Source organism: Aptenodytes forsteri, unplaced genomic scaffold (genome assembly GCF_000699145.1).
Source record: "Aptenodytes forsteri isolate BGI_AS27 unplaced genomic scaffold, ASM69914v1 Scaffold120, whole genome shotgun sequence".
Lineage (NCBI taxonomy): Eukaryota > Metazoa > Chordata > Aves > Sphenisciformes > Spheniscidae > Aptenodytes > Aptenodytes forsteri.
Window position 1 is genome coordinate 1,827,026 of NW_008795938.1, and position 27,833 is coordinate 1,854,858.

At 37.6% G+C, this 27,833-nt stretch overlaps 1 protein-coding gene across 4 annotated transcripts in view; it reads right to left on the reverse strand.

Annotated features, from left to right (window-relative positions):
• Nucleotides 1-4,391: 4,391 nt before the first annotated feature.
• The window catches only part of SLC1A3 (solute carrier family 1 member 3), a 67,470-nt gene continuing 44,028 nt past the window's right edge, over nucleotides 4,392-27,833 (reverse strand). For 2 of the 4 annotated variants that reach the window (XM_009285167.1, XM_009285165.2), the window contains 7 exons: nucleotides 22,714-22,918; nucleotides 21,269-21,311; nucleotides 12,070-12,365; nucleotides 10,171-10,404; nucleotides 7,394-7,588; nucleotides 5,836-5,970; nucleotides 4,392-4,596 (listed from right to left, as the gene is read on the reverse strand). In XM_009285167.1, coding sequence (XP_009283442.1) covers nucleotides 4,392-4,596; nucleotides 5,836-5,970; nucleotides 7,394-7,588; nucleotides 10,171-10,404; nucleotides 12,070-12,365; nucleotides 21,269-21,311; nucleotides 22,714-22,918 — 1,313 coding nt within the window. The remainder of the gene's footprint in view (nucleotides 4,597-5,835; nucleotides 5,971-7,393; nucleotides 7,589-10,170; nucleotides 10,405-12,069; nucleotides 12,366-21,268; nucleotides 21,312-22,713; nucleotides 22,919-27,833) is intronic. The other 2 variants (XM_009285166.1, XM_009285168.1) reach the window with 2 other exon arrangements.

Consider the following 27,833-nt stretch of genomic DNA (forward strand, 5'->3'; position numbering starts at 1 on the left):
AAGTGGTTCAATGTTTTATTTGTGAGTTACAGTTCATTTTACAGCTGAGTTTGTTTTAATTTAAAATAGAGTAAAAGCGATCCAGAAGTGAGATAGGATGTTTCAAGAAGTGGAGAATGAAGCATTTCATTATACCTGAAAGAGACTGTTCTTTTTTTTAAGCAATAAAAAAATTGTTCATGATGCCCTGGAAGAATTATTCTCCCCAGTTTTTCAGTTCTCTCACTGAAGTGAAAAATCAATTATTTGTGCAGCCCTAGTTGTGTAATGAGGCATGTTGAAGAAAAACTTTGGTTAGAGATGGAAGTGCTTCTATACTAAAATTTTGGAATTTTAGATCCTTCTGGGTATCTTAGAGACATCTGAGGAGCCAGGTGAGGGAAGAAGGGAAAGGAGAGGGCTCATCATGCAGGATTATATAATCTGACTACAGCTCTCTTTGTTATCAGAAGGAATCTTGCCACCTCACTGATGTTGCAGGTCTGGGTATTCAGTTTGGCATGGAGGTGTAGAACTCTTTCTCCATCTTCCAGGAGCCTTTCTCCATCTTACTCCATGCTTCCAGGGTAAGCCAATCTCTTTAAAAAAATGACACAGAAATCCAGACAGGGAGCGATCTATCAGTTCATCTCAGATTTTTTATCCTGTTCTGGGAAATGGTTGATCACACTAGAAGCAAGTTGATCACACACTGTTGATCACAAGTAGCACAACTAGCACACTGTTGATCACACTAGAAGCAAGATACACTCTTCTGTACCATTTCCATTGTAACTTTATTAAACCAAGCACTTGTTACAGGGTTAGTTGAAAAAAAAAAAGCCCTGAATTTCGTATCAGTTGTGCCTGCGTTGGAACACAAATGTCACTTGTACAAATGCAGTCCTTCAAAAAGGAAGACAGAATTACTTTCCTGTGCCAGTAGTTGATTTTCCACATGCATGATCACTTTGCTTTATACTGGCCACACACTGTTACAGAGACATAAATTCTCGCCTGAGAATGGCATGGCTGTTTGGTACCCCAATTTCCAAATGAAAACACTGCTGAAAAATTATGGAATACCAGAGATCTTTGTTCTGCATGGGGGCACGGAAGAGTAAGCAAGGCCACTGTGCCAGTAATATCTCCAAGTGATACACTAACCCTCTTTCTTTAGCTCTTCCCATCATGATAGTAATTCTAGAAACACAGAGATACTTACCTAGATTGAGTGAATGAATGTGTAGATAACTAGAAAAAAATTGGGAAAAGTTATGCTCATGCACTTTAGAACACCGTGTCCTCTCTGAATTTTTTTTTACAAAACTGGTTGCATTGTATGTTGTTTTCACTCAAAAAAACACAGACAAATTCATAGACGTCATTGTCCAGTGGTTTGTTGGTGTATGTTCGGGAAGGCAGGACTTCTCCCTGCTGCCTCCATCTGCTCCGACCAACACAACTTTCTGGATGCAAGTGATTCAGCTTCTGTCTTTTATACCTTCCTAGTCTTTCTGACAAGACATTCACTTCCATTAGATGATAACTGCCAGCTGAAGTTGTTGCCAAATGAACCCTGATACCATCACAAACCACTTCTGTGAGAAAAACAGTGGATTGCCTAGGATGGCTGTAATGTTACCATGCTGTAATACCCCAGTCAATGAGGGTTTTGGACCATCTAATTTTACATCTAAACTGGCAGCTTTGCAGTAGCTGAATCAATGAAAATGTAAATACTTATTTTTTTAGTATTTTGCAGATATCAATACAAATGTATATACTTGAATTTGAATGAACTTAAGTAGGATGAACATTGGTTCTTTTAATTTTTAATGTTCCTCCTTCCCCCTTTTACTTATTTATTTTTGATCATGCAACTGTAAGCAGGTGTTTGAAGTGAGGAAGCCCTGCTATATCAAAGCCCTGCTGTATAAAATGGCCTGGAATTCCTGAAATCCTATATTATGAGTTTGTTAGCTCTGAGTTTGTGTGAAGCTTCTATTACAGAGCCTTTGAAAGAAATTCTACATCACAAAAAAACAGTAATGTAAAACTATTTTTATTGAAAATACATCTACAAAGTAATGTTTCTCAATCCACTCTGGGTGCATACCAATGCAGAACCAAGGAGGGATGGGGAAGGGAATCTTTCTATAATACCTGATTTCCATAAGAAACAAAGTTAGTATAAAAGAAGATCACATTCTTTGTGACACAATGCATTTTTCTCAGCTGATGTCATAGAAAGACAGCCATTTACATTGTCTTTGCAATGTATTTCCAAACAAAATCTTAACAAAAAATTAAATTGTTATGCCATAAATTCTACAGTTAATGTTTATACACACATTCTGAATACAGTATCTATATAAAAATATCTCTAATTACATACCAGCAAATGCCTGTCTGTATCCTAGATTTGCATTCTCTTAGCAAAAAAAAAAAAAACCCCGTACTTGTTTTCTTTCAGTCAGAGGTTCATTTAGAGCTTTGTTGGTTTGACTGCTCAATACTCTGTATTAAACTCTGCTCACTTCATTCACTGGAGTTCCTGCTTGTATTGTCTGGGTTACTCAACTGGAGAAGATGGGCAGGAGTTTTCAGTCATAAAAAAACCAGTCTTGCCTGGGAAAGTATTTGCCTTCAACCAGCATGCTGACATTATCACTACAGTTACTTGTACACCATATTTATGTTCTTTTAGTGACAGAAGCAACATATTGAATGTCTTCTGAGTAGCAACTGGGATACCGCAAGGGAATCCTTCATTTCCATCATCAGAATTTTTGGTAGGGGAAGGGAGAAAGAAGACAACTGAACTTTTTAATAAAAAAGATCACTCAACACTATTGTGCCTGACGGTTAATATTTTTTCATTCACCCAACTGTAACTGCATTATAAAACTTTCCAGTTTAACCTCTATAATAATACAAGGCAAAAAGGAAAAAATACATAATTTATATTTCTAGAAAAGGGCTTCATCAGGGAATAATCTTGAAATGAACAAAAAAAGCCACAGGATTACAAGTGCATTGTCTCCCTTTTTTCATTCTTTCCTTATCTATTCCCTGAAAGAAACCTACAATATTGCGCTTTAAAATCCTTTCTAATTAAATTTTCAACATTTACTATTGTATTTACTATTTTGCAATTTATATATTTTTCCTAGTAAAAAATAAAAAAGCACCCATTAGTTTTATTTTCTAAAGGGTTATTTTTGCTTTTTGAGATGCTACTGATAAACAAACAAGGATTTTGAAATTTCACATTGAGATAGGGAGCCTTCTTCTCCAGATGGAAAAACTTAAATCCAGCTAACAGCTCTATAACTTATCAGTGGGATGACCAAGCATTTGGGAGGTTTCCAATCAGAAAACCTCCTGTTGGTCTCAGGGATTCAGATTTAGAATCCAGTCCCTTTAGGATCTGAGCATCTCACCCTTCTGCACCTTCTGCAGAAGGCTGGCACTGCCTTCTATTCTTGTTATTGCTTATTAAGTAGATAATTGGCGTACCCAGAGCATGCTGTGGTTTTTTTCCAAACAGAGATGACGACACATTTTCTGTCCCAGCCTAGGGCCTTGCTCCTACAAACACTTACACACATAGATTGTTCAACTGGGTTGTTGAAATTAAGGGGGCAAATCCAGATTGGAGGTACGTACATACATACATAAAAGTTTGCAAGTCAGTGGGAGCTGACTAGGCTAAGTTTTTGTCAAGATCAGCTGAGGCTAATGCGGAAAACTGTCTAGCTAAAATAACTTTCTCAGAAGTATTTCAACTCAGCTGATAAAAGTGCTGATTTTGGGTATTTTTTTCTTTATTTGTATATCTTCTCCCTTTTTATCCTTTCAATTAATGTCCTTCTTTTTATTGTCCTGCTAGTATTTGAACAACAATATAACTCTAGGGAAAAAATCAGATAAAAAAGCAAAAATCCTGTTAATTTACATAGCTGGATGCAGTTATCAAGTTAGAAGTATTGATTGTGTGTTTATAGATGTTAGGAATTTTGCAACAGGTATTTAAAAAAATAAAACCATTTTCAAGCTCTGTTATCTGTTTTTACTTTCCAGTTCATTTAAAAAAAAAAAAGTTCACAGGACTGAATAACATATACACTGATTTTTGTTTTTATTTAATTGACAATCTCTCTTTTTTTATCCTCAGTTAGCACATGTCTAGCAGGACCAGTGTTGTTGCCTGTTAATTTTTTTTAAGTGGGAAGCCAACATATACCATGATCACTGCTAATTTGGAATATATTTTCATTAATTCTTTCCAGTGCTAGCATAAAGGGAGAAAACAAGGAATAAGTGAACTTGGTGAATTCAAGATATAAATGGCTGGAAAAAGTGTGTGTTTTCGCCACTTGTAGTGTTGGTCTCATGCTTTCTTTACCCTACATCTTGGTTTCACTATCTAATGGTTTCTCACTCTCATTTTCTTGTGAGATCAGTTGGTATGGTTTCTTCATTTCATTCTCCTCTATCACAGAATTACCCATTTCAGCATCCCTGTTCTTCAGCTCATGCCGTGATAAATGTTCAACAATTCCTGCTCCGATGGAGTCTCCCAAGACATTGGTAGTGGTACGGAGACGATCCCTAAGGAGAAATAGTAAGTTAGCCTTGATTTCACCACTTGTTCAGGGAAGCATGCAGACTAGCTGTTAAAATGGACTTTAAAGAGCTACTAGAAGATTCAGCTATTTTATGTATATTCATTTATCTGAACAGTTAATGCCATGATTTCTTCAACAGAAATTAACAAATATACTAGGATTTGGAGTCACAAAATGTGTTAATACTCTTGGCAACTTCACAGCAAGAAACAGCCGTCTGATGAGGACGACAAAGGGAGCGTATGGCAGGTGCTTCTCGGAGGCATTTCTATACTCTGGTGGTTTGGGTTTATATCCTCTGAACATGTAAGCCAATGAGAATCTACTTTGTTAGGGTCAGTAGTTTAGGGTGGAATTCTGCTGAAATAATTCAAATTAAACTACAACAATTCAGCCTTCTTAGAGGGCTATGCCCAGATGTAGGAGGCAGCTTGATGAGGAACAACTGGCACTGTTAATTCAATAAGCGTCCACCTACATAAGGCAGTGGGCATGTGGTTAGATAATCATTTGAAGACTTTATGTTCTGATAACAACACAAGCAACTTCTTGCAGGGATCACTTGAGAAGACTGAAGGGTAAAAGCCTCTGCAAACTGTAACTAATAGGGGTTAGATGAAATAGAGGTCAGAGGAAACCTTCTGCCTTTGATTTAGTTCCTGGAGCTAAGGGATTTCCCCATATACCTACAGGTGTCAGTTAGTCTTCTACAGACAGAGGAATGGAAAAACTGAGGGGCAATATATTGTGGTGGCTGGATAAGAGAGTTAACACAACTGTTTTTCATTTCTGTGTCCATGGGGTAGACATGAACCTTTCCTAGATTAGTCAGCAGGGCTGCAATGAACTGGGTCGGGTCTGAACCAGCTCTGAGCCTGATTGATGGAAAGGTTTTCGTTGCCATCCTACAAAAAATAGAAGACTAAAGCAATTCTTTGCTAATTTAATTACAGTGTGTCTGAAAGTTTTCTTAGTACCCTAAGGATCCTGGTTTCTAAGTAACCCTTTTGCATGCAAGAGGAACTATTAGGTAACACTCCTCACCATCTGCTCTAAGAAAATATATTAATTGCAAGAAATTGTGATTCTTTTTAACACTTCTTTCCAACTGCCTTCTACAGCAAAAGAAGTACACCACTGATTGCAGTATTGCCAGAATGTCCCTGGCTGTTGCACTTCTAAATATGGTCTAAGCCCTTAGTGACTCCATAAAAATACTTACAAGAACCAGTCCACTGCAATGATAAGAGTGATATCATCTGTAGGCAAACCTACTGATGTAAGCACAATGACCATGGTGACCAGTCCAGCTTGAGGAATGCCTGCAGCGCCAATACTGGCAGCTGTAGCTGTGATGCTGTGCAAAGAGATGGCAAGAGCAATTAATTGACTTCCATAATAAACTCTGCTTATCATCTGGCAGACATTAAAACCAGATATGAAGCAAGAAGGCATTTGCTCAGTAGTAAATAAAAAGATGAGCCCAGTCCCTTACCTGAATACTGCATAGCTGCAGGGGAGTGCGGATCTTAATCCAAAATGTTTACACTAAACCTTTATCCAGAAACCTCGAAACATGATTTTGTTAAGTGGTAAATCCCCTATTAGATGGTAAGGGCCAGACAAAAACATTATAGCTACATGCCCCCACCCATTGAACAAACTCACTCCACAAGCTCAAACATGTTAAAAGAAAAGCTGAAGAGGTAATTTTGTCCTGGCAGATCTAATGCAAGAACTTTTGTTCTCTGTCAATCTCGCTACAACTTCATGCCAGGTGAAGTATCTATCCTCCAGCAGTTGGCATTCTGCCATCAGAAAACAGAAAGCTGCCAGAAACCTTGAATCATACAGTCTAGTAACTTGATAGAAATATGCTTGTTCACACCTGGTTTAGGAAGAATTTGTTTTGTCAGGTGATTTGGCAGGGAGCAGCTCTCGTACTAATGAATGTGGAACTATTGCCTCGAGTGTGAAGGCAGAGTTTTGCCTTCTGTTGATGAATATTGAATTAAGCTGGTGGGTTTTATGGAGAGAAGCACTTCTGCTTGAAAATCTTTTACATCGCCAGTTCACCATATCTGAATTTTCAGTGTTTCTGAGTGATAAATACGTGTCTCTCTGTCCTACAGTGTCCCTCTTTCCTCTTGCTGACATTTCTTTCTTCTGCACATGTAGCCATCACCCTTTTCTCTTAAGCTGTTTGAGTAACATAATGAAATTAATGCAGATCAGTTATTACTTAGTGGGTTGTTCTGTTTCAAACATGAAGGCTTGTGTGCTGGAAAACATACCTATCTTCTCCACCTCTATCAGCTGGTGTAATAAAAGGTATTACTGCTCCTTACACAGCTTGCTCTACTTGTATCCTGAGACCATCAGGACTAGGAAAACACTACCTCTCCTAGCATTAGCACTGTGACACTTTTATGCTATTACTTTGTACATGCATTATAAACAACCTGGTACTAATTGTAAGTCTATAGCTCCCAACAGCCACATGAATTCTTAAGAAAGAAAATTTAAAAGTCTGTTCTTGTTGGCTCTACTAAGTGCAGTGATAGGTATATCATGTTACAGTTTTTTAAAGGTTTACCTAATGGAGAATATGTGCTGAATCTGTGCAGAAGATGTAAATCATTACAGTTAGTCAGCTACTTTAGCAGTTCTTGTTTTTAGCTCTAGATGCTTTTGTTTAATCCCACATACAACAGCAAGAAGGAGTCATCACAAAGGTGCTTTTAGCTTTTATTAGACGTAGGTAATAATGGCTTCTGTACCTGATTGTGATAATCTGCCCAAAGTTCAGATCAAAGTTGTTAACCTGTGCAATGAAAATTGCAGCCAAAGCCTCATATAAAGCAGTTCCATCCATATTAATTGTAGCACCAACTGGGAGTACAAATCTTGTAACTCGTTTGTCCACTCCATTTATTTCTTCTAGACACTTAAATGTAACAGGTAGTGTTGCAGAACTGAAACAAAAAAAAAAGAAGGTAATATATAAATTCTACAGAGAGGGAATGAAGAGAATGTCATGCATTATGATGACAAGAGAGATTGTTCTGTCTTCATTTTCATGTGATCTACCAGAATATTTTTTTTAAAAATGTGAAGGCTGAATTTAAACACTTCTAATGATGGAAGTTCTCCTAATGCTCTTTGAAAGTTTTTCCAATGGTTAATTACTGTCACTGTCTATGTAGTCCCTAGTCTGAATGTGTCTACCTTCAGTATTTTGTCACGATTCCTGCTTCTCATTTTTTATGTCATGGAGTTATGATTGAATCATCCCTAAGCATTTTTTTCCTGAAGTTTTACAAATTGAGCTATTCAAGCCTTCAGTAAACAGCATGTTTTCTCTTATTTATTTGCTGGCTCCCCTGGTAAGGGCATTTTGATGGATGATTACATTACTTTACCACTTGTGGGTTAACACCAGTAGGCAGCTAAGCACCACACAGCCACTCGCTTACTCACCCCCACACCCTGAGTGGGGCAGGCAAAGAGGAAAGGAACAGTAAAAACAAGAAAACGCAGGGGTTGAGATAAGAAAAAAAGTTTAATAAGTGAAGGATAAGTGGAAGAAGAGGGGAAAAAAACAAAACAAAACAAGTGATGCAAAGGCAATCACTCACCACCTCCCACAGGTAGACCAATGACCAGCCAGTTCCTGAGTAAAAGATGGCTAGCCTCCCTGAAATCCCCTCTTTTCCCTTTTTATTGCTGAGCATGATGTTATACGGCATGCAATATCTCTTTGGTTAGTTCAGGTCATGTGCCTGGTTGTGTGCCCTCCCAACCTATTCCTCACCCCTCAATCTACTCACTGCGGGGGCAAAGTGAGGAACAGAGAAGGCCTTGACACTGTGCAAATACTGTTCAGCAATAGCTAGAACATCACTGTGTGATCAGTGTTGTTTTGGTCACAAATCTAAAACACGGCACCATACGAGCTGCTATGAAGAAAGTTAACTCTGTCCAGCCAGGCCCCATAGACTTCTTAATCTTGTTCCCCTGCTGTTACATCCAAATATGATATAAATGATAATTTCATTTAAAGACCAACCCAACTGAACATTTTGGCTTCATATGCTACAGGAGTGCCCATTCAGCCCACACGATGCCAAGTTCCTTTTCAGAGACACTGCCTCAGAAGGAGGGATAAGGTGGCCATTTTATAATAGCTGCCTGGGCAATTTGTTCTTAAAGATGTATCTCTACATCTGATCGCACCAAAGTAAAGAGGTTTTTCAAGACCCAGCAATTCAGATTACTCTATCTCAGTGACCTCTTCATTGCTGACTACTTAACAGACTTTCATGTCTTTGAAAACTTTACCAATATTGATAAAATGAAATACTGATAAAATGTAAAGAAGGGCTGTGGAAGATTGTGCTAGAAAATCTCTGATGACAGTCAACTTACAGCTGAATTTTAAACAGTTTTTAAATCCACTCGCAGTGTAGTATGCTCTCTTGCATCAATCTAGGTTCTCACTCAGAATCTTGAGCAGTGCCAAGTGGAATGTCTTACAGAAGCTGGAACATATCCTCTTAACACTATTACTGTTACCCACCAAAGTTATAGTTTAATTTTATTTTCTCTTAAACTGTGTTGGCTGGCATTAATTTTATTATCTTCTTTTAAAAATCGTTATTAATCGAATTCCCTTTTAGGCATTCAACAAATTTGCAAGGATTGACATCCAAATGTCAAATGTGAAATTAGTAATTGTCCCTCTCTACCCTAATGTACTGTCATAATTTTTTTAAGTCTTCCAGAGCTTTTTCAGTTATACAAAACTTAATCAGATTCTACATTAATGGTCACAATAGCTTCTCATCAAGATCTTCAAGATAATCCCAAACACCAGGGACTTGAATTTGGTAATACAGAATGTCTGACTTAAAACATCTGTCTTTAGGAGACACTTTTAAAATCTATTAAAATGAAACATGTTTTATGAAAGGTCATATGTTATAGAAATGTATATTTGATTACAATAATGTTTCCTTTCATCATAGATGCAAACAGTTTTTTTATTGATATGATGTACCTGTGACTTCATCAACAAAGAGCAAAAGTGACATTTCTGTTGCAGGTTGTATATCCATTACTGGCTATCAGGATTTGGAGCACAGAACGTCAGCTGCCGATAAGGGCTCTCAAGGTCTCTCAGAATCCCCTCTGAACTTTCCTGTTTGCTGCTCCATTTTGCCATGCACATCCTTTGCCAGCTGCATTCTTTAAGAGGAGGCCATTACAAACTACTTAAAAATCTCAAACACCAAGGCTAATCAGAGTCACAAGGGTTCTGGCCATACAGTCTGCATCACCAAACAGGCTCATTACATCTCTGTTCAGGGATTCTTATAGAAAATAGAGTTCAAGTCAATATGATGATAATAATTATCTCTATTGGAGAGCAGCGAAACTGAAATAAAGTGCCCAAGCGAATACTTGAATACAGAGTTAACCAATTACATCAGGCAAAATTATTTCTCAAACCAGTAATATTATAAAAACAATATGGCCTTAAAATATTGTATTATACCTGGAAGATGTTCCCAAAGCTGTGACTAATGCCTGGATTAAGCCTCCAATAAATACCCAAGGGTTCTTACGAGTGATCAGGAAGTAGAGAAGAGGTAGGACAATGACCGCATGAATTAGCAAACCGATGATAACTGTAACAGTATACATGGCAAGCTGACCACCGATCACACCCATATCTTCCATCTCAACAATTTTTCCAGCAATCAAGAAGAGGATTCCAAGTGGAGCATACCTGCAAATAAGAAATCAAATCAGTATTGTAGTGAACAAAGTAGAAATTCACTCCCCCATCCATACCATTTGTTTTTATATGCACGGATGAATGTAGGATTTCACTGTTAGGATGACTGCAATCATTCAGAAGCAGTTCAAGAGTTTAACTCTTTAACTTATAACAGTTCAACCTGGATTAAACCACATCAGTGAATGTTTATGATAGGTTCCATTGGATTCAGGATCTAGTAAGGGTTTCAAGATGTATCGCATGCCTTTCAGACACGTAGGGAGATAAGCTCGCTTTGGAATTCAAGTGTCATTTAAAAGCTAGTTTAGCCAATTCTGTTATAATTCTGTCTGTATGAACAAAGGCTCAGCTGACATAGCTGTAGACTCTGCCAAGTGCCTAGTTCTATTATCTTGCCAGTGCTGTTTACCATGTTGCTGGGGAAGGAACCCACACAGAAGGCTGATAACTTCCGATGATTCCAAGCTGCTTCTGGCTGTGCCCCATTTTATCCAGTGGGGCACTGGATAAATACGTTAGCATGAAGCCATCTGTATGACAGAGGTTAGATGCATTGTGGCCAGCAACAAAGGTGGTATGATCTGCTTTTTCCTATCGATAAGCACAGCTACAGATGAAGAAAGAGCTAGTGCTGAGCGTAAAACTCTAACATAATTCTGCTGCAGCTGGACTTCTGGTATAGCCTTATTTCTCTAAATGTCCACTTGTCTTTTCAGACTAAGTTAACACAGAACAAAATTTATCCAGCATATCTCAATTGCACTTTAAGCCATCAAATCCATGTAGGAATTTCTCAGAAGTAACAATTCTCATCCATTGCTTTATCGTCTTAAGCGTTCTTGTAAAGAAGGAGAAAAGATTTTTTGCTTTGTATAGATGTTTCCTGGCAGAATAGAATTTTAGTTACTGGAAAAATATTTTTAGTTTTGTATCTAGTACTGCAACATAATGTGTGTGTGCTCTTGGGTAGGCTTTTGGAGTTGATTTGTTTGTTTGTTTGTTTGTTTTCTGTAGTAAAGAAGGCAGCAAGACATAATTTTTTCTCATAATTAACCTTGTACCTGGCAAATAATGAATCTTCATTGTTGAAAAGACTTCATACCTGGTGTTTGAGGGAAAAGTTACTGGTTTTATTTACCTATTGAACACAATAAAGAAAGTAGGAAAATTACGTGTATGTGTAAGCAGTGCAGCTACAATGCAAGAACATACATATACACTACACAACTGCAGGAACCAGTTGTGTTGGAAACTAATGATAACAATGTCTTGCTGTGTAGAAATAAGATTATGGGAGATGTTTGTTGGTTTTCTTTAGTGAAGTCAGGATATAAGGAAACTTTGATAGCACACTGTTGTGATCTCTATCTTTATGAAGACGTAGAATGGCTCTGCATAAGCTTAGCAAGTTCTGCCATAGATCCTGATTTTTCTCATGTCAAAAGCTAAACACACTGAAAGAGTAGGTATGTTTGGGCAAATTATTGACATACAGAATTACAGTTCTTGGGTTCATTTATGAAAAAAGCTACAAGGTAGTTAAGATCTTATTGTCTGACTTCCTGCCAAACAGACTCTTGCTATCCAGTGCCTGACTGTGATGAAAAAATATTGTTAGTAACTTAAAATGGAATTTATCAAAGAGGCACTTACCACATGATTAGAGCTACCAATCTCATGATAGCCTCATTAAGGCTGTCAAAGAAGTCTTTTAATGCCTGACCTTGCTCCTTCATGCTTCCAATCACCAGGCCAAAGCTTATTGAGAAAACCACCAAGCCAAGGGCATTCACTCCATTTACAGAACCTGGAACAGGAACTATTTCCTCTTTCATCTGAGTGAGGGTTTCCATTGCTTCTGACACATTACTTATTATGGAAGCCACTGTGGATGTGTCATTGGATGGAATATCTACTTTAAACATTCTCTTTTCATAGTTAGTTTTGAACTGTTAAAACAAAAATAGCAAACAAAGGTAAAAATCACACATTAACTTACTAATTACTATTGTAGGACATTTGAATTCTTTGTGTAATATTTGTTGGTAAAATGTACTGTGGTGAAAACCTGGCTTTCCTGAAAGCAACAAAAATCCATATTAACTTCAAGAGCTAAATCTGCATCTTTAGCTTCCAGAACTCATTTTCTCATAAAGATGTCAAAATCAAAGACACAGATTTGTCATGCTCATGAGTTTTGTGACAAAACAATTGATTCTTAGTTTGCATTTTTATAAATTGCTATTTTTCCCAACAACATATATCCAACTGTTAAATAAATAAGTCTTTTTTGGCTAGTGAAAATATTTTCATGTGCTCTGGAGTTTCCTTACTTTTTCATCTTTTTGAATTAGAAAAAATTAGACTGAAAGTAACTTAAATATAACATACCTCTTTTTTCCTTTGCTGTAGCAAAGCCATTAGTTTTCTATGCTTTGCAGTAACAAATTACCACTTTTCTTAATTGAGAAAAAGGTTTTACCTTAAATGGTTCCATTACTAAATGGGCAAATCAATTTCAAAATCTCAATATGCTCCTAAACGTCTACTTTGAAAACCAGTCTTTCACCACCTAGTGCTTTTCCAAAGAGAAATGTGCATCCTGAATATTTCTGTCTGGGCTCAAAATGCCCTGCAGCCCTGTCCTGATTAAATTCTGTTGAACACAAAGAATCCTAAATATCACTAGTAAAATGTTTCTAATATATCCCAGGATGCTAAATACCCTATTAAAGCAATGGAATGCTGGTGTCAAGGTTATTCAGCAACTTTGGATTTTTATTCCTTTGAGCCTGCCAACAAAAGACAAATATTAAGTCCAGGAGCTGTAGTATTATTAGTAATATCTGGAGACTGTTGTGCACTCCAAAAGTATTTGGGTGAAATGGAGTACTTATGACTAAGTGGGAAACCTGAATATCAGTATCTATCAACACTGACCTAATTTTCTGTTATTTTCCACACCTGAATAGTTTTATGCACTCCTTCCACATATTTGCTGTATCTCCCTGAAGGCTTTAAGTCTTTCAGAATTTCAAATAAAACTTGCTTACAGGAGATTTATGGAAAGTTTCTGAATAAGATGTAGCAGAACAAATCTCCATGGAGGTCAGATATTCTTGAGTTTTAAATGAAATTTGCTAAAACATTTTAGAATTTGGGCTGTGGTTAGAGGAGACAGCTGAGCTGTTCCAGCTGTTGGCTGACATGGAAAAGCCCAGTTCCACTCCCTCATCCACTCACATCCAACCTGTGATCATTTCTCCTCTGTGTCAGTTCTAGATTGATCTCTCAGTGGGCCAATTCTACTTTTTAAATTGGCAGAAAACTTACCAAGCAAAAAAAGTGGCCATTTTTGGGTAAAGGCTATGGAGGTGAATCAGCTCACTGACTGATGAATGCCAGAGAGCACAAAACACTGAGACTGGAACTACACAGCTGGGGAAGGAGCAATGGGATTGCCTCTTTAAGTGACAGAGAGGTATTAGAGTGGAAATGGAAATTTTCTAGAAGTTCTCACTAAAGGGTTTTTAATTCAGTCCTGACAGGAATGTTAAAATACTGCCTAACACTGTACATAAAACACTTCTAATTCTTTTTTTTTGTGTGTGTGTGTGTGTGTACAGGTGTGATAATTGTGTTACATATATATTTTTATTACTGTTTTTCAGGAGACAGGAGACTCAGGTAAAAATTCTACAGGTGTGATAATTGTGTTACATATATATTTTTATTACTGTTTTTCAGGAGAAAAAAAACTCAGGTAAAAATTCCTTAATACAAATATTTGAATGGTGTAATTAGGCTGGACTTGTGGGCGTACAGATTAGACAAACATAAAAAAGCAAGCTGTTTAATGAGGACTGGAATTAAAGCCTAATTTCCTAACAAATTTCCTATTCATTTCCTACTTTCTCTAGACACATCATAACTGACTTTGTCCCGATTCTCCTCCATTACCCTCAGGTCCTTCTCTCATTCCTACCTATTTGACTAGGTCAAAAGCAACACGTGATACAGCTGTTAGACAGTGTTAGACGTGTGCTGCCTGGCTGGTTGGCTGCTGCCTGTTCAAACAGGCCATGAGGTAAGTCATAAACCACTTTTCTTTCAGTGGCAGCATGGTCTTGATATGCCTGAGAATTGGCCCCCTCATGTCAAATCAGGTTGGAATTGGCTATTGGGCTCAAAAATTACAACAGGGGACTGAGAAGAAGTTGGGCAGCTACAGGGGAGAAAGCACAATCACATAAAGTTTCTTACCTTTAAAAACCCCAGTTAGAAATCATTTTAGGTTGTAATAAGCATATTCCTTCTTTTTTGTGCTGATTCTGGAATTCTGTCCCAGCGGGAAGATGCCTTCAATTCTTTATTATTTAAGTCTCTTTAGGGGTCTAATACGGATTTTAGGACCTCACTTAGCAAAGTCTGTTTCCATTTCAGCTACTAAACTGGTACACAGAGATGTAGATCTTATCTGTTGACTCACCCTGTTGGTCAGACTTAAGTATTCAGAAATGTTACTAGGGAGAATAGTCTTTCTAGAACCCCTTCCAGAGCAGTGGAGAAACAGTTTTTTTAGAGTGAGATTCAAAATGGGAATCTGAGCAACAGGAATCAGAGCAACTTTATTTGCTCTGGGACAGTCACTTGAGCTATCCATTCTTTCATTATTGCTAAATGAGGTTAAGGATAACTCTGTGGATGTATCTGTCTTCTTATGCCCAAAGTTGTCTATCAGAAGTCATGAGAAGGTTCCTTTGAAGTAAAAGAAATTAAGGAAAACCAAATACGGGAAATGCAGAGGAGATAGCTACTACGGAAAAAGTATAGGTTGAGCTTTATTCTTGTTAGTGCTTTTTCAGATGACACTAAAGGCAAAATACAAGATTTCTTGACCACCACAAAACAAATTTTCTGTGTGTGGAACAGTGAAAGAGCCGACTGTTTATAGGAAGTGACAGGATGAAAGACCACTTTCAAGATGATAGAAAATATCAAAGGTTTTGAAATAGATGAGGTAATAGCAGAGTTGACTATTACTGCTCGGCAGAGAAACTGGTGATAAGAAATCATTTTGTGAGCTTTTACGAGATTCCTACTTTCACGCAGATCTCTATCTTGGTGGGAATCAGAGTTATCAGCTGTTCATATAGCTCAAACTGACATTTTAATATCACACTATGATTCTGCAGATCCTTGTTCTTTTGCAACATTCAGTAATGGAAGAAATTAGACAAAGAAAAACTGCTCATACAACAGATTGTAGGCTTAAGGGTCTCAGAAGAGCTGGTTATGTTTTACTAGAAGCCCACACACCTACACTGATAATCTGTGATGGCCTACACAACGTCACTGAAGTCCTGTAATTTCTGAGGATGTTTGGTGCATTTTGTCTCCAGGCAGAGGTATTTTTGCCTGATAAGATTTTAGATGCAAAATACTCATAATTTTTCCTTAAGTTCATGTATAGAGAACACATTAGGAGCAGGGTAAATACTATTTGGAACATATTAATACTAATAGCTTTCTATGAACAACCTTATCTGCAAGTAAAATATAAAAATAATGGCATTTCTGGACTTCTTTGCAAGATACGGTTCTAATGAACAACTTCAAAATGAATTTTAATTGTTATCTCATGATGAAATAGACAATATAATTACTTTATTGCATAATATAATGAATTAGTTGTTTATGCTTTTATTTTGTTTTCATTAGTGGTACAAGATACCCACAGTCATTTGACTTGAATATATTGCATGACTTTTAAGAAGCAACATTATAACATGGCAGTAGCACATTCCAGTGGTTAACTTGCAGACAAGGTAGTTGCATGGGTAACTGCTCTGAAAACACGTAATTTACTGTCAGTACTCTGAGATAGTACAATTAGCACTGTCTGTGCTAAGTCTGTATGATGATGTAGTTTTTAGTGAATGATGATTTTAAAAGCAACAAGTTTGCTTAAATGCAAGCCTGAAAAAACAAAAAGAAATTAAAATAAGGCAGTGATATCCCATCTTCCTAATTTTTTCTTTCCTTTCCATATGGACATGTGTGAAAGCATTCTAAATTGTTTGCAGAAGAGCTGATGACACAGGTTAAAATATATCTTAACTAGCCAAAATTACCACGAGGAATAGACAGCATATATTAGTTAGTATTCATGTCTGGATGTGTGATTAACACTTCCAATCCCCTTGGTAAGGATGTGTTCAGGAAAGAATATTTAATTAAAAAAAGCTCAGAAGAAACACAGTTATCAGATGCACTTTTCCAGTTCTTTAAACTTCAGCTGGCATCAGATTCCACCTATTCACAACAGAATGACCCTCCCCAAATCGTTAGAGTGATTCTGTTTCTCTTGATGTCCCGAGTTCACTTGTGTTTCTTTTGTCTTTTGATGTATCCCCAGAGCACAGCACAAAGAACAAGCAGTTAAAAAGCAGTATCTGCTTAACAAGCAGACTGCTTATCACTGCTTAGCCCCAGGCTAGATAGCATTTTTAATTTAGCAAAGAGAAATGAAGAGATAATGGCCAGAGCTGAAAGATAAATCGAAAGATTTCTTTAGATATCCCTAAACTGGGCGTGAATATAGTGGTACAGAGAAAATTTTGAAAACTAGTAATCTAGTTTTAGGTAAGTGTGGAATATTTATCTGCAGTCAGTCTTTTCAGATTCTCCTGTTACTGATAAAAATCACAAAAGCCCCCAAATGATCAGTGCATAATGAAGGTAGCAACATATGTCGTATAGAAATATCTAGCATCAGAAAGTATGCTGTTTGGATTAACAATCTGCTGTTTCCAGTGATCCCTATCTGCCACAGATTTAATTGGAGGAGATCCTGATAGAGACAGAGTGCCAACAGTACTTTGATCTTTCACAGGGAGAGAGGGACTAACTAGTGAAGAACAGAACGAAGCTAAAGCCCAACATTTTCCAGTTTATTCTTCTTAACTTGACCTGCTAGACAACAGTGGCTCTTTGTCCCCATAGCCTTTCCTGGGGCATGGGGCTGAATGCCACCAGCTAAACCTGAAATGGTTCTGCTGATTCTCAGCTGAAAGGTTTGAATGAAAGGATTTCTTTAGCTTTTCCATGGGCTCGCATTCTCTCCTACAGGGACTCTTCCTGGCTTCTGGGTTCCACAATGGGAGGTCCTTTTTGGAGAGGAAGATGCATTTTCTTCCACCACTCTTCCTGTTTCTGGGGAAGAAAATGTACAAAGAAGGAGGAGGAGGAGAAGAAGCAGCAAGAGGAGCAGCTTTCTTGCCTCACAGACTTGCTGGGAAAGAAGAACAGGAAAGGGAATCCAAAGGACCAGAAGACTGAATGAGGAACAGTAGAAAATTTAGGAAGATCCTTCCTAAATAAGTCCTAAGGTCGAGTCTTCCTTCATGACTCTTCTTCTCCCAGCAGCAATCCTATAAAAGCTTTTCCAACTCCGACTAGAAGCCATGCCCACCTTGGTTACCCACACAGCTCCATTTCATTTTGCAGGAGAGCAATTCCACATCCAGAAAACTAACTTTACTTCACTAAAATTAATTATGCAAAGGAAAGTACAATTTTCCACATCTTGGTGTTACAAAATTTGAGTAATAGTTGACCTTTTGAGGTTAAAAACTTTGGAAATGATAGTTGGTCTTGTGTGTTAGTGGAGCTGATTTGGGATGTGCTTGCTATTGATGGGGAAAGTAACAAGTTCAAAACTTGCTGTGAGTACTAACACAGTCATTGGAGGACCTGTCTGCTGGCTATGGTGAGAAAGAAAGAAAAATCTTCCAGTGCGTTCCAATGCAGATCTCTGTCAGGAAAGAAGCCTGCCTAAAGATGCTATAAGACAGAATGTGAACACCTAATATATCAAAAGATGTGATCTGAATGTGGAGTGCATAGGCCAGTGATGGTTTCCAGGTGTGCAAAGCTGTGAATCAGTATTACGCCTTTGAGTGTGGACAACTATGAGTAGTAGTGTGGTTTGTGTTTGGGCCAGCAAACATGGTGTTACAGAACCAGACTCGTGCCAGATGGATCATCCTTCTTCATAAATCTTCTAAGAAACATGAAAAACCTGATGTAAACTTTTGAAAAGAAAGTTATGGAGTCAGATGTACAAAGTCATCTGGATACCTATGAATCTTACACATACTTATTTCTTTTGTAAAATGTTTTTAGTTTAACAAACCTGCTACAACAAAATAATTTATACCTAAAAATCTAGGTTTTGGTACTTGATTCAAAAGGTAATAGCATCAGTATGACAGATTTAAAATCCTGGTGCTCCAGTAAGCATAGCTGCTGCTGAAAATCAGAAAAAACTTTCATTAAACATTTACTGTTTTTTGAACCATTTTTTGGAAATCCTTTAAGCTGTAAAGCACGTGAGAAATACAATATACTTAATGTAAGCAGAATCTACAGGACATCTTTAATTAAGAACATAGATTTAGGACTGCTAGTCACTGAGTCAAGTTTCCTGTTGCTGTGGGATACTTTATCAAAAGAATTTTTCAAGCTCTATCTTAAAACTGATGAGGTAGTTTGTTCCCACGACTCCTAATTGAAGATTTTTCCAGGACCTCACTTTTTAGGTAATGAAGGTTAAAAATCTTACTAATTCCCACTTTAAATTCAGTCATAGTGATTTCCATTTCTTCTTGTATAAACATTTTCCTTTATCTTATACAGCTCTGTTCCCACTTTGGTTTTTGTACCTGAATAGTTTTTAAATCAAGCTTTTTTGCTTTATACGCTGTGTTCTTTTGATAATCCCATCAACTCCTCTCTCGATTGTGCTCATTTTGCATTAATCTTCCTATGAATGTAATGACCCGAATATACTCAGTATTCTAGACAGTCACATTTCACTGGTTTGATTTCCTCTCTTGGAGTTATGTCACCTAATATATCCTAGAGCTGAATTAGAGGGGTTTCAATTTTTTTTTTTTCTTTCTGATGATGACCTCCCATCTCAAAGCAGAAATTACTGCTAATTTCTAAATGTTTATTTCACATGTGATGAAGAGCTACAAGGAGATAACCAAACGTGCCAATGTCTGCAAGAGCCAATTCACTTTGTTGTTGTGACTTTATAGTCACAGTGTGCCAGGACATACCACCTTCTTTGGCATTTGTTAGATATCTCAATACAAAGTGCTTGGACTTTCCTGTCATCTGTACATTTCATTGTGCGTGTCTTACAGCAATGTCATTCATAAAAATATAAATTGAGGTATGCCCAGTCCTTCAGCAACTTCCATTGCTATCTCCACAAATTTTACAATTCTTACAATAATCTTATCCTCTGCTCAACTATTTCACTTCCCTCATATTAAAACCTCTGTGTTACAGAAGTCCAAAGAGATTAGATCCATTGCACTTCTGTGGCACAAAAAAAAAAGAAAAAAAAAGAAGAAAATGAGTAATCTTGTGGAAGAAAGATGGGAGTTTATTGTGGTACAATCTGTGTTTCAGAAACCTTTGTTATTCTTTACCTTTTTTCTCATGTATTTTTCATTTTCATTTATTACAAAGTCTTTGCTCTTTCCTTCAAAGTACTTATATCCTTCACTACAACCAAGATCAAGCTAATGGGTTATTAACTGCTTAAATCAATTCCCAAATCTTTTTGAAATTGCAATTTTAAAGGCACTATGATTGCTTTCACCAGTTACAGATAACTTCCCAGCTTGAGAGATTTATTAAACATACTTGCTGCTAGATCTGTAACTTTATGCCCAATTCTTTCATTATTTTGAGATAAAGATGATGTCATTCCCTGACTTTATTACATTAATTTCTTTGAATTTTGTTTCTAGTTTAGATACAGACTTTTGTATTTCCATACTGCTTTTCTGCATCACTGTCCTGAGTTCATCATCATCCTTACTGAAAACAGAGGCATAGCATTTGTTGGTTTTGGACCTGGGTCTAGTTTATCTTTAATCTTGACTAAATCTTTAATCTAGAAAGTCACTGGTTTTTTTTGGTCTTTGTTTATATAACTAAAGAAAATGTTACTGTTTCTTTTCAATTCTTGTGCAAGATGTAACTCAGCTGGACTTTGGAAAGTTTCTACTTTATCCTCTTGCTTCTTGACCTCCACATTGCAGCTTTTTTTTATTGCTGCAGTAATAACTGGTAAATAATATCAGTTCACGATTGTCTGTGGGGTCAATATGTAGCAATTAGATTATGGAAATACACATAATACACTGAATCTATAATGTCCTCCTTTTAAAAAAGGAATGTAACTAGTTACTATTATTTTCTCCATAGAACAGTTAAGGTTAAGACCAGGCTAATGATAGAGGAATTTGGGAAGCAACATAGAAAGAGCATTCCTATGCACTCCTACCATAGGTGGCAGGAAGTCCCCTAGTTTGATTTTGTTACTGATGTCTACAAAATTGTTTCCTCTGTTTTGAACCTATGCACATTTCTCACATGGCATTCTTGAATATCTTCCAGTCTTTTTACAGATGGTGCATATGTCAGTATCTCCCAATTTAACATAACACTGTTTCTGAAAAGTAAATTCTGTATTGGCTTCAATGAAGCTTTCTGTAGCCTTAAGAATTTGGCATTTTGAAAAACTTATTTTTTGATTTGCTGTGCCAGGTGTGTTTTCTTCACTTCTCATAGCAAACACTGAGACAATATTATTGAAAACAAAGCACAGATTTGGTTGGTTTGGTTTGGGTTTTTTTGACAGCTGGCAGCATACCTAAGATTTGTTTCTGCTGTAAGTACAAGTAAGTGATATTCCTAAAGAAAATGCTATTACATTTCAATTTCTTACTTTGTAATGTTTTAGTTGGAAATAACAACACATTTTTACCTGTTTAAAGCACGCTTCCACCAGATTTGGAGGGAACATATTTCTGTGAAAAAGAAAGAAAATAACATGAGAAGTAGTAAGAATCTAGTAATATCTTAAGTAGGGGCACAGTTAATAAAAGAATTGACCAGCTAATTTTCAAAGGAATCCTAAGACAAATATGTAATTATGTATACAGTGAGTAGAGCTTTGCATATAGCATTGGCCTGGTTAGCTTTATCAGGACGAAATGTAATAGGGTTGGATAGATCCTGGCAATTGCAATCTCTGTATCCAATATTGTATAGCAGGTCTGGTTATGGAGCAGCATATTAGCTAAATTACCAAATGAACAAAGCTCTGTGGGTCAGTGCTGACTTTTAATTTTGTATTTATTAATGTTTTCTGAATCCAGATTAATAAAGATGTTATTAATATTTAATGCATTTCTACTTCTCAAACAATTTTTGCGGTCACATAGCCTAGTACATCATGACATTTATCACTCAATTTAGAGTCTTGTTGTGATTAAGAAATAAGTATTTCTGAAGTCTGAGTATTCTTTAGTAATAACATATACACATATATATGTGTGTGTATACTTGTTACATATGGGGGTTTGTTTCTTTGCTTTCCAGAATGGTGACATTTCTGAGGGAATTAGAAGCAGCCTAACTGAATAAATCTTGAGGAATCTGAGTGCAAACCTCTTCATGGGTCTTTCTGAAGTCCCCCTTCCTGGCAGCATGACTCTTGGAGGCCTTTCTCCATGTCTCTGGCTTCTCCAAATGGGTTAGTGGAACACAAAATTTTGGTGGCTTTACCTGTGGAAAAGCTCCCGAGTTCAAAACCTCAGCTTCCCTACTCCCTGGAATACATCTGTGACATATTAGCTCTATAAAAGAGGCATTGCAGAGTCTCTGAGTAAGGAGAAAACAAGATTTTATATCTGTGCCCCTCTATTTCAAGCATTTTACTTGCCTGTTCTTGGAATTTATTTCCCATCCATACAATTTAACAAGTTGCGTAGATGCACCCAGATTGGCAGCTACAATGCAAAATTAAGATGAATAGCTAAATCAGGGATTCAAGTGAAGTAAGAAAACTGTTGAAAGTTGGAAGTAAAGGAAAGCAGAGGAATTTGGTAATAAGGATTGTGCTATGGAAGGAGGGCAAAAGACCCATGCAGATAGCAGAACAGAAGTCTTTCTTTTGTGTGTGAAAGAAAGAATCTTTCTTTGAATATTAAAAGCAGTTTCTTCCTTTGCAACAGCTTGATTTGAAAATAAATCCATGTATTCTTTTGTAGCGTTGCAGGGGTTAGAGATACTGGTATCACATAGTTGAAAGAAATTTGGCTAGTTTATGTAGTCACTGTCTAAAATTCTCTACTTTTGTTCTCGTGTGCATCTAGGTATTACTGTTGTTGCTATTGGTACAGAAAATGTGCAATATCATAGCCATACCTGATTAAATCAAGAAAGGCATCTGCTGCTGTCACTTGCACAATTTTGCCTTCTCTGTGCATGTTTTCTTTAGTACCTTTCCCAGGGTGGATGATGACCACAATGATTATACCAATCAGTACAGCAATGATCGTAGTACTCATGTAGTAGACTACTGCTCGGACTCCCATCTTCCCTGATGCTTTACTATCCAGGGCAGCAATTCCTAGTAAATTTAAGCACAAGGATATTCACCTCATACAGTTGTGAGTAAAGAGTATAAACTCAGCATGATGAAAATGGTTTTGTGGGAAGAGTATTGATGACGAGTACATTTTAAGCTACCCAAGGTAAGAGTTGGCCCTCTTTTGCGGCTTGTACTGCCACTGTCTTCCCATCCCACCCCTAATGTTTGTTATTATATAATTTTCTATTACAAGAGTTACAGCTTTCTGTGCTTTGTTAACACTTGTTAAAAGCAAAGATTATTGGTCTGATGCAGTGTGTCACTCCCTATATTCCAGTGAGCCAATTCATGGTTTTTGATTAGCATAGTTACCGTAGTCTGAAAAATGTACCTTAGAAATGTGCTGCACTGAATTTGTGATGGTAAGAAAGAAAACAGAGTACTCTCAAGTAATGTTGATAATGTTTGCTACAATTAATGTGTACAAAGAGTTTTCTTCAATCCCTAATGGCATGACCTCAGTTTACCTCTGTCCCAAGCCATGGGAGTTTAAAACAGATTAAATGCTGTTAGTTTGTTTCAGAAAATCCTTACTGTTGTATGAATAAGCATTTAGAGTCTTTTATAAGCTTTGCAAAACTTGCGACATTAATCCTAATTCTTGGCTCGTCTTAATGCATCTGATCTAATGTGAATACTGGGGTGCTCACTATGGCATCTGCTAAAATGTTTGTTCATCAGATGGCACCAACAGGGCGGCACCGTCTTTTTTAAATGAAGGTTCAGTTCTGCCAGGGAAAGAGGTTTGAAACTCTGAGAAGGAGTATCTCATAAGGACTGTCAGAAATGGAAATGCTTTTTCTCTTTCCAAGCAGGTGCAGTTAGTATTCTTCTCCTTAAAATGCCCCTTTGCTCCTTCTTAAAATTTCAAGTAGTCAATAACTTCCCCATACTTCATCTGGAGGGCGACACCATCTGTCTCAAAACAGTGCTGATGCTTCCTGTTGGAATCAAGCTTTCAAAGCGTAGAATGGAAAAAGAGGTCAGGAAAGGATCTCTTTGCTTTATTATCTCCTCCCATGGACCCTTTTATGGCACTGTCTAATCCAGTCTTCTGTGGATTGCCCACGCATTTATCTAGATGCCATCTTTGAACATATAAAATACAATGAAAGTTGACCAACTTCTGCTGTGGGTACCTGTCTCAGAGGGTAAAGCATATAAAACAAGACAACAGGACTGCATGAATATAAATAATACAGAAACATAAAACTGGAATCATGACCTGGCAAAACTAAATGTTTTCTCAAATCATTGTATATATATTGTACTTCTGTCTATCTTCTAAAGGAGGAAATATGTGCTACTGGAGTTACAGTGAAAGTACTCTAGTCACTGATGTAACTGAGATCAAGGCTGTGTTCCAGGCTCTGATCAAATGTTCAGAGTATAAAACCAATCACATGCTTCATACTTACCCTTTCATTTCAACTAGTGTTTGTTGTCCTTTTGGCAGAAGCCATTAGAGCCAGTAAGATTTGTGCCCACAAAATGAATTGCAAAGGGAGATCACTAGATTTGTACCCTGAATTGCTTGATTTACACGTGTCGTTGTAGTGGAAGAACAAAGTGTTACTGGCACAGTAAGAAACTGAAAATGGAAATCCAACATTTGAAGCATTCAATCCTTCATTTCTCTGCTCAGCTTTTCCATCTGTAAAACTGGATGATAATGCTTGTGGTAAGTTTACATTTATGTTTTGAAATTCTGTGAGGAAAATGGTAGATACTACCAAGTAATAATTTTCTTATCTTTACAAACAGGAAGTAAGTCCCGTAGCCCTCTTGTCGGTGGATAGAGGATCGGTTATTTTATTAGAGTCCTCAAAATAATGCAAACGCAAAATAATGCAAATATAATAAACCAAGGCATAAAAGTAAAGTTAATAATTTTTGGAGAATTTCAGATCTGCTACTGAGTTGTACAATGTTTATTTCAGCATTTGTTACAAATTTTATTTTTAAAATATCAGTATGTAACTTAAAATGAAGTGTAATTTAAAAAGTGAAAAATGAATGCATGCATACTAGTCCAGTCAACTTTATCTTTGTATATTTTAATTGCTGTTTCATGTTCTTGCTTGCTATTTCTAAAGTAGCAGCAATGGGCTGTGTATTTTTTCATTTTAGGTAAGATCAGCTTTAAACTTGGTTTACATCCTGAGCATGAAAAGGTTAACCTATATAGTTTGGTGGGAAGGTTTGGAAATGCACAGATGTTAAATCAGTCAGTTCCCAGTATCCTGCCCTTGCCCAGTAATAGATTCAGGAGCAGATGCTGAGCGCTGTCAGTCTAGAGGGTTCGCAGGCATACATGCTTCCTGCTTTAATCAAGCCTGATCTTTCTTTGTACTCCACACTTGCTACTAGGTTGAGTCTCCTACACTCCAAAAATCACTAGGAGTCAGTGTAGGGCATATCCTACCACTAAAGATTGCTGTGTTGAAGGATTAGAGCTTGTGATCCTATTTCTTTCTTGGACTGATTCTGGGATTGAGTGGTGAACCATGTGTAAGTGATATGTCAGGGAGCAAGAGTCATGCTCTTTTCTTTATAAGCTCTTTCCAGCTTGGTTTCCTATTATGCACTCTGGCTGTGGCTACATGGCCCCTTATTTTAGGTTGCTCAGTCTCATTCCTGCTCTTGCTTATTATATAAATGACTTCTCAGCTTGAAAGTAGGGAACAGCAATTCCTCTCTTCTTGAACTCTAACCACTCGTGGCATTCAAAGCAGAGGGATGACAGGCCTAAGTATGAACAAAAGCTATATGAGGAGGAAGCAAGTTCTCACCTCAGAGAGCCCTTACTGGGGAGCTGCTGGGCAGCCTTCCCTCCCACTGAAGTTAATGGGAACTCAGGGAACTCACAAGAGGGACACTCGGTACCATCCAGGGCCAAAACTGCAAAAGCTTCCAGCATACCAACAACAAGAATTATCTAAAAAAATATTTAAAATCTGTTTTTAGAACATGAGAAAATGAAGGGGTTTGTTTTCATTACATTTTAAGATGTTGACAAGATTTCTTGGAGCTGAATGGGACTCTGGAAGGGTCCTTAATGGAGAAGCAATAAAGTTCATTCCAAAGCTTTCATGTGTCACAGACCATTGTATCCTCAGTGTGTCCTTTCACAGCCAGGCAGCAAAACTCCCGTTGTCCCGTGGGAGATGTATGTGCCCTTTTCATACTGCTTGCTGCTCTCTCCTCCACACGGGCTGCTGGCTCCAGCATCTCTGCCTCCTCTCTTCCTCTGCCCTCCCCTTCCCCGGGGGGCCTGGGAAACTTTGCTGTGCCACCGGTCCTCACACACAGGGATGCCTTGAAGTTGTCAAGGCAACCTGGAGCAGAGCGCCTGTAATTTCTCCCAGCGTGTGCGTGCACACAACATGAATGGGAATGACTTTTAAAGTATTGATGGGGAGGGAGGGAAGAAGGGGTCAGGCATAAGTCTGTAAAACTGCAAACAAGCCCAAGTTCTTACCTCTGTCCTCTCCCTTCACCTACTGTTTCCCTCTCTTGAGAAGTAAGTGAAGAATCAGTACACTGTGGGTGACAAAGAGACATGACAAGGACTTCTGCAGAGTGTCAGGGCAAAAAGCAAACCACTATGTTGTTCTTTAACAGAAGTGTTAGAGAAGAAATGAAAATATTTTAGGATGTAGGAAAGGCAGCAAGCAAGTAAGTATGTAGTTGCAAGAGAAGGCGAAAGAGAGAGAAAGGATGCAGGGAAAAGGAGAAAAAATCTAGTTAGGGCAACTTGTTAAAAATTCTGAATTGTTAATCTGATAGTTCTGATTGTTCACGTGACTTGATCATGGTTCTGCAAATTAGCATGAACTAATGAGGCAGCAACTTTCCTGAATAGCTACTTTACTATGACTGGTTTTGTGTCAATTATATTTTTTTGTATTGTACTTATGATTCTAGATTATACAGAATTCTAGAATTTACAAACCTAGAGTTGCTTCTATTTTTTTAAATTTTCGTGACATTGAAAGCATGCTGTACATAATCTATGTGTAATCTTGGATTATACTAGGGCACACTAATGCAGAGGGATGGTACTGTACTCCTCAGTAAGATCAAAGGTAAAATATACTGAGCATGTTTTCTTTAGATAACATTTAAGCCAAGAATAGCTTTGGATCTGCTTGTTCAAAAGTAAATTCCAAGGAATTATTTTAAAAGCCAAAAAGCAGAGCCTATGCTAAGAAGTCCGACAACTTCAGAACACTTTCTCCCTATAATTAGCACAACTGCACCAACTGATTTTTTGCAGAACAGTCCAATGTCCTCAAGTCACAAGTTATGAGCTGTTTCAGTCTGAGATTTGAGTTTAAGCACATACCTAATTTTCCTGTTATAGTACCTAAGAGTTTCTACCTGTGGGTTTTTTTAGAAAGAAGGAATATGCATATTTACACAACTAGACGGAATATGCATATTTAGCACAATGGTTAACTGGTCGGCAGCTGGTATGACTGAGGCCCTGTATCTCTGTGTAAACTCCTAGTCAGCAGAGCATTCTTGGACTTACATTAAGGACTTACATTTGTCCTTAATGTTAACCACTAACTAATGTGGTTTGCCAAATCAATGCTACGGTTGAATGCTTATGGGTAAGGATGAGGGGGAAGGCCAATGAGGCAGATATCCTGCTGGGAGTCTGTTATAGGCCACCCAACCAGGATGAAGGGGTGGATGAAGCGTTCTACAAGCGGCTGGCAGAAGTCTCTCAATCGCTAGCCCTTGTTCTCGTGGGGGACTTCAACTTCCCGGACGTCTGCTGGAAATACAACACGGCAGAGAGGAAGCAGTCTAGGAGGTTCCTGGAGTGTGTGGAAGACAACTTCCTGACACAGCTGGTAAGCGAGCCTACCAGGGGAGGTGCCTC